The sequence below is a fragment of the Eucalyptus grandis genome, chromosome 8 (genome assembly GCF_016545825.1).
Source record: "Eucalyptus grandis isolate ANBG69807.140 chromosome 8, ASM1654582v1, whole genome shotgun sequence".
Classification (NCBI taxonomy): Eukaryota; Viridiplantae; Streptophyta; class Magnoliopsida; order Myrtales; family Myrtaceae; genus Eucalyptus; species Eucalyptus grandis.
Window position 1 is genome coordinate 33,448,932 of NC_052619.1, and position 4,903 is coordinate 33,453,834.

The 4,903-nt window shown below is 40.7% G+C and overlaps 1 protein-coding gene across 1 annotated transcript; it reads right to left on the bottom strand.

Moving 5' to 3' along the window:
- Positions 1-314: 314 nt before the first annotated feature.
- Positions 315-4,597, bottom strand: LOC104416981 (probable alpha-galactosidase B). Its single transcript, XM_010028307.3, has 14 exons — positions 4,542-4,597; positions 4,216-4,354; positions 3,816-4,073; positions 3,389-3,563; positions 3,164-3,225; positions 2,900-3,063; positions 2,719-2,816; positions 2,012-2,070; positions 1,799-1,933; positions 1,473-1,720; positions 1,213-1,372; positions 920-995; positions 786-836; positions 315-532 (listed from the first exon to the last, which is right to left on the bottom strand). The coding sequence occupies exons 1-14, from the start codon at positions 4,595-4,597 to the stop codon at positions 315-317; spliced, it is 1,899 nt and encodes a 632-aa protein (XP_010026609.2).
- Positions 4,598-4,903: the final 306 nt, after the last annotated feature.

The window sequence follows — 4,903 nt, forward strand, 5'->3', positions numbered from 1 at the left end:
TTCCCTTGATATGTAAACATTGTTCATTGACTGAAATGTTCTCCTTTAGAATGTTTTCTAAATTCTCATTTTGAGTCAAAACGAGGCCCAACTGACTTGAGTCCTTGATCGACAAAACCTGCTCCTCTAAATTTGCAGCAGGGCATCCCTTTATTTTCCCACATATTTATCGCCCTGTTCCATTGCATGATTCTCAGATTAACCAACATTTGTTCATCTTAATGATGTCAATGAACGGAAGATGGTGATGGGGAATAAAGTTACAGAATTCGAAATCAAAATTTATTCGCAGTCATATTTCATAGCCTATAACTTTATTCACAGTTTAGGACATATAGGGCACAATCATGTGATTCCACCAATCTTGATATTGAGTACAGCGTTGGGCGGTCAATCCTAGTGCCGCTCCATATTTCATAGCCTGTGCAAGAACTGACCGTCCGACCCGGAAGTGCCTTGGCCAGGTCAGAGACTAGCATGGATATTGTCATGTCGTCTGAGTTCAGGTTGAAAAACGCCAGAAATATTTCTCCTGCATTGATGTAAGAACAAAAATGAGACAAGAAAAAGGTCTAGAAAATGTTCATACTCGCTTAACTAGATCGTGTGGCAAAGCTATTAAAACCGCTGGTTAGGCCTTTGGTGCTTTGTTTACAACTGGATCATATTGCATTTTGTTCCGTCTTAAAAAGTGTGCAGATCCAATTATGCAAGTCCTTACGACTTAAACTAGGGGAAGAAGTGGGGTAAGAAATAGAGAGAGCGGCAATATATAAGAATCAAACCCGATCTTCCAGTTGCGATCCAGGACCGAGCTCCTGTCGCAACAGCATTAGCTGCACAAACAATGTGGGCGTAAATAAGACATACGAAACATTAGATTTCTGGCGTTTTGAGATCAGTAACCATTCTTTTTAACCTTTGACTTTCCTCATTTCAGCGCATAGTCCGGAATAGCTGCTTATCAGCGTCCCGTTACCGTGAAACTCCCACATCTGTCAAAGTTGAACGTACAGTATGTTATCTTCTGCATGAATCTCAACTGATAAATGGAGTCTAATTTGAAGACAATATAAAAGGGTGCACAATGGTGCAATAACCTCATCTACTTGATAATATCAACAGGTTCCAAAAATGCAACAAGTGTGGAGTTCCCAATTCTGTCCAAAATTTGTCTACTGTACTAATCTCCAATTAATAATTAAAAAATACCTGATTAGCATTCCGCATGCAGGGGGAAAACGAGGCTCTTGCAAACTCACTAGACGTGATTTTGCGTTTTGGAGATGCGTCTAAGCAGAACTTCATATTTTCAGAAGCTAATGAGTGGAGTGTTCCCTGATATTGGCTCCTATCCATTATCCCTTGGTCTCTGCTACACAGCACATACACATTCAAATACTTAAGTTATGAACAATTACGGGAGAGAGAACAGCAAATGAAAAAGATTAAAAGTAGGAGAGCATTTTTACGAATTGGATGAAGAATTTCTCTTGTACAGGCAAAAGGGTTCTCCATGTCTATTCTCCACATTCTCTTTCCAGCAGATCCTTTCAAGATCTTGGTCCAGCTCTTCGACCAGCCATCCATTTGCTTTTGGATCTTTGCAACTAGTCAGACCCAATACCCCTACCACTGACTCGTCCACACTTGTTGGATAGCTTCTAGACCGCCCATGTTTTCTACCTCTCGGACTTGATGACCAACTGACATGCGGGAACTGCAAAATAATCCGCATGAGTAGCCTAAAAGTGCTTCGAAATGTTTGTCTTATCAGATCTTAAGAGAGAGTACATACCTCCACATTGTTTGAGCTGTGGGAATTTATCTCTAGCAGAGTAGGATTGGTGATTAGACTGAAAGTTGTATCATCAATGTTCCTCAAGTCTCCACCAAACATGAGGGGGGACTTGGCAATCGACCACATTGTCATCTACATATAATCTATTAGCTTGAAATATGGTTTTCTGATTCCAAGCAAATAGTGAAGTCACAAAAAAATCCTCATTACCTGAGTTCTTTGCTCCTTCGGGTTAAGCCTACATTGCCTATGAGGGCCTTCATTTGAACCTAATTGTTGAGAGAGTTTTCACTTCAGCAATACATCACTACACCTACTTTTCCAGAGGTAAAGACAGGAAGTTTCACTTAAGCAAAATATTGGATACTGCAAAAGTTACATAAGGAAGGAGCCCTGACAGCCACTGTCTAGTGACATCTGCCCACGATCGTGAGGTATCAAACTATCTTTCTGCTGCATTCTAAAATGGCAGGCAACTTGACAATAGGGCACATGAAATCAGTTTGCATAAGCTACTGTGAGAATTCACTCTACACGTGCAACCCAGACAGAGTCCACTATGTTGACTCCCCAAAGGAGTAGTCAAGGCATAACCTTCAAGGGTAAAGCCTTACCATCACGGTGAAGCCTATCTGGCTCCTTGTGGACATTAAGTTTTACAACATCAAATGATTAGCATGTCAATTACTTTGTTCTAAAAGTCCAAAGCGATCTGCTAGAGCACTAGTGGGTGTAATCTCTCGGCTCCTCATGTAGCAGTAATCCGAACCATTTGCAAGAAATATTAATTTGATTGGGTGCTACGGCTGTTAAAGCAGCTTTATAACCACTTACTAGTCCAGCCAATCCCTTAGGGGAAGAATGAAGCAACAGACCTTCAAGTTTATCGGAGAATAAGACAAGCCCAATGTTATTACCTGGATCAGTGAGATATCCCAGTGGTAGCATATCAAGGTCAGGCCATGATGTCCCCAACAAGCCACTGGAGCCAATCATTTTAGCAGCAGCGAAATCCCTAATGAACAATAAAGTAATGAGACTATTAACAGGTAGTCCAGGTCCATGACATTTGCGTTCTACTGTGACATGTTAAATCACCTTGCAACATCAAAATGTGCTGCAATATCTGCCCAAATATCCCAATGATCCCCAGTAATTCTGTACATGTTGCTCAATACACTCACTCCCTTTGCCATGTCTGGTGTCGCACTAGTTCCAGGAGACAGAGAATACAGGATGGGACGATCTAGCTCCTTTAGAACCTGTGAGAGGCCACAGCAGATATTGGATCCACTTCAGTTTTCTTTTGTAGAAAGGGCTGTTGAGTGGGTGAATCAAAGGTTAAGAACCATCATATCGCACCTCTGAGATGTACGTGATCTCATTTATATTCAGATCATCGCCAAATACACAGTCGTTTTTAACTGCATCAAAATGATAAACAGCTAGTGTTAAGGATAGGGATTCATAATCAAGTTCATTTCCAGTCGTTTATCTAGTTATATCATTGTTAGAAACTAATTGAAGCAGTTTGAATTTAAGAGGTGACAGCGGCAGAAAAAATACACGGATATCATGGTCACTCACTGAAATCAACGCCCCACGATGCATATTGCTGATAAAGTGACCTCAAGAAAGCCTTTCCAGCTCCTAAGTCAGTGTTTACACTCATGAATCCATGTGGCATCCAAGCACAAGTCTTTTCCTTAAGAGCTATATCTTGTGCATGCCAAACCCGACCGGACTCTTCATATGCACGTCCCTAGTAGAGAAACAGAATGGAAGTAGAACAATAATTTCAGAGAAATTGAGGGTCACACTTGATGCTCTTCTTAAGGCTATGGCGGCAGATCAGTCATTTAGGCCATTCGATGAAAGTGAACATAAATACTTAAAAGAAACTCACTCAAATGAGGAATTTCAACACCAATGAGAAAATTTCAGGTCAATCTAGTCTAAAAGAAGGCTTTGTACAACTGGGAGAAAATGAAGCCTACAAGTAAAAGGAACGAACCGTGGTCATATCCAGGATTGGAGAGTTAACATTGACAGCTTGCGTGCTTATTCCTCTCATGACATGTATCCCGAACTTCAGACCCGCGCTATGGACTTTGTTTGCGACTTCAGTGAACCCTTTGCCACCACTAGACGAAGGCCATCGATCTGGGTCAGGGATCATTCTTCCCCATTCATCAATCACATCAAATCCCAGAGAATCGGCGCTAGCGCCTGGCACTTTTCTCCGGTACCAAAGGTAGTCGACAACTGCATACTGCATATTTTGGAGGGAAGAGACAAAGAAAAAGGATAAAAAAAAAAATAAAAAATGCTTTAGTTTCACTAAGAGTGCTCCGCTATTCTACATAAAAAGAAACAAAACATATCGGTGAATGTCACAGTAGCATGTATATAACCTCATATCCCTGGGCATATAGCTTCTGGGAAAGAATCTCGGCATTTTGCAGAAACTCTTCTTCGGAGATGATCCAGGAAAAGGAATTATAAGAATTCCAACCTCTTGGAGGGGTGCTAGCACGCTGTTCAGACGAGACACTGAAACTTTGAAAATTAGCCTTTTACTACTTGGTTCACCTAATTAGAACTCCCGAATACTTCACATGTTGCTAAAGACCCAATAAATTAACATCTTAAGGGTAAATACATTGCTTTACACATACGAAGATTCCAACCAACATTATTGTATAAGTTAGTATTTTTACACACAATGTTGTCAAAATACATCAAAGCATTAATTTTGCTGGAGATATCCAAGACCATCCTTGTTAGAGCCACCATTATTCAAGCAAAATATCAACTACAGAATAGAAAATACAGAAGTTGTCGCAGAATAATCTATATAAAGCAACTCACACCAAAAAGTCCAAGACCAACCCAAGTCATCATAAACCGACAGAGACATGAACGAATCAGTTTCCGAAAGTCACTTGGATTGTTTCTCCAAAACTTTCATGAAGAACTCACGACAAACCCGTCTGTCATATCTCCACCATTGGAGAATATAAGTCACCAACAAGAGCCATCAGAGCTTATTGGTTAGGTCGGTACTTTGCAGTACCAGACGAAAAACGCAACGATTCTCAT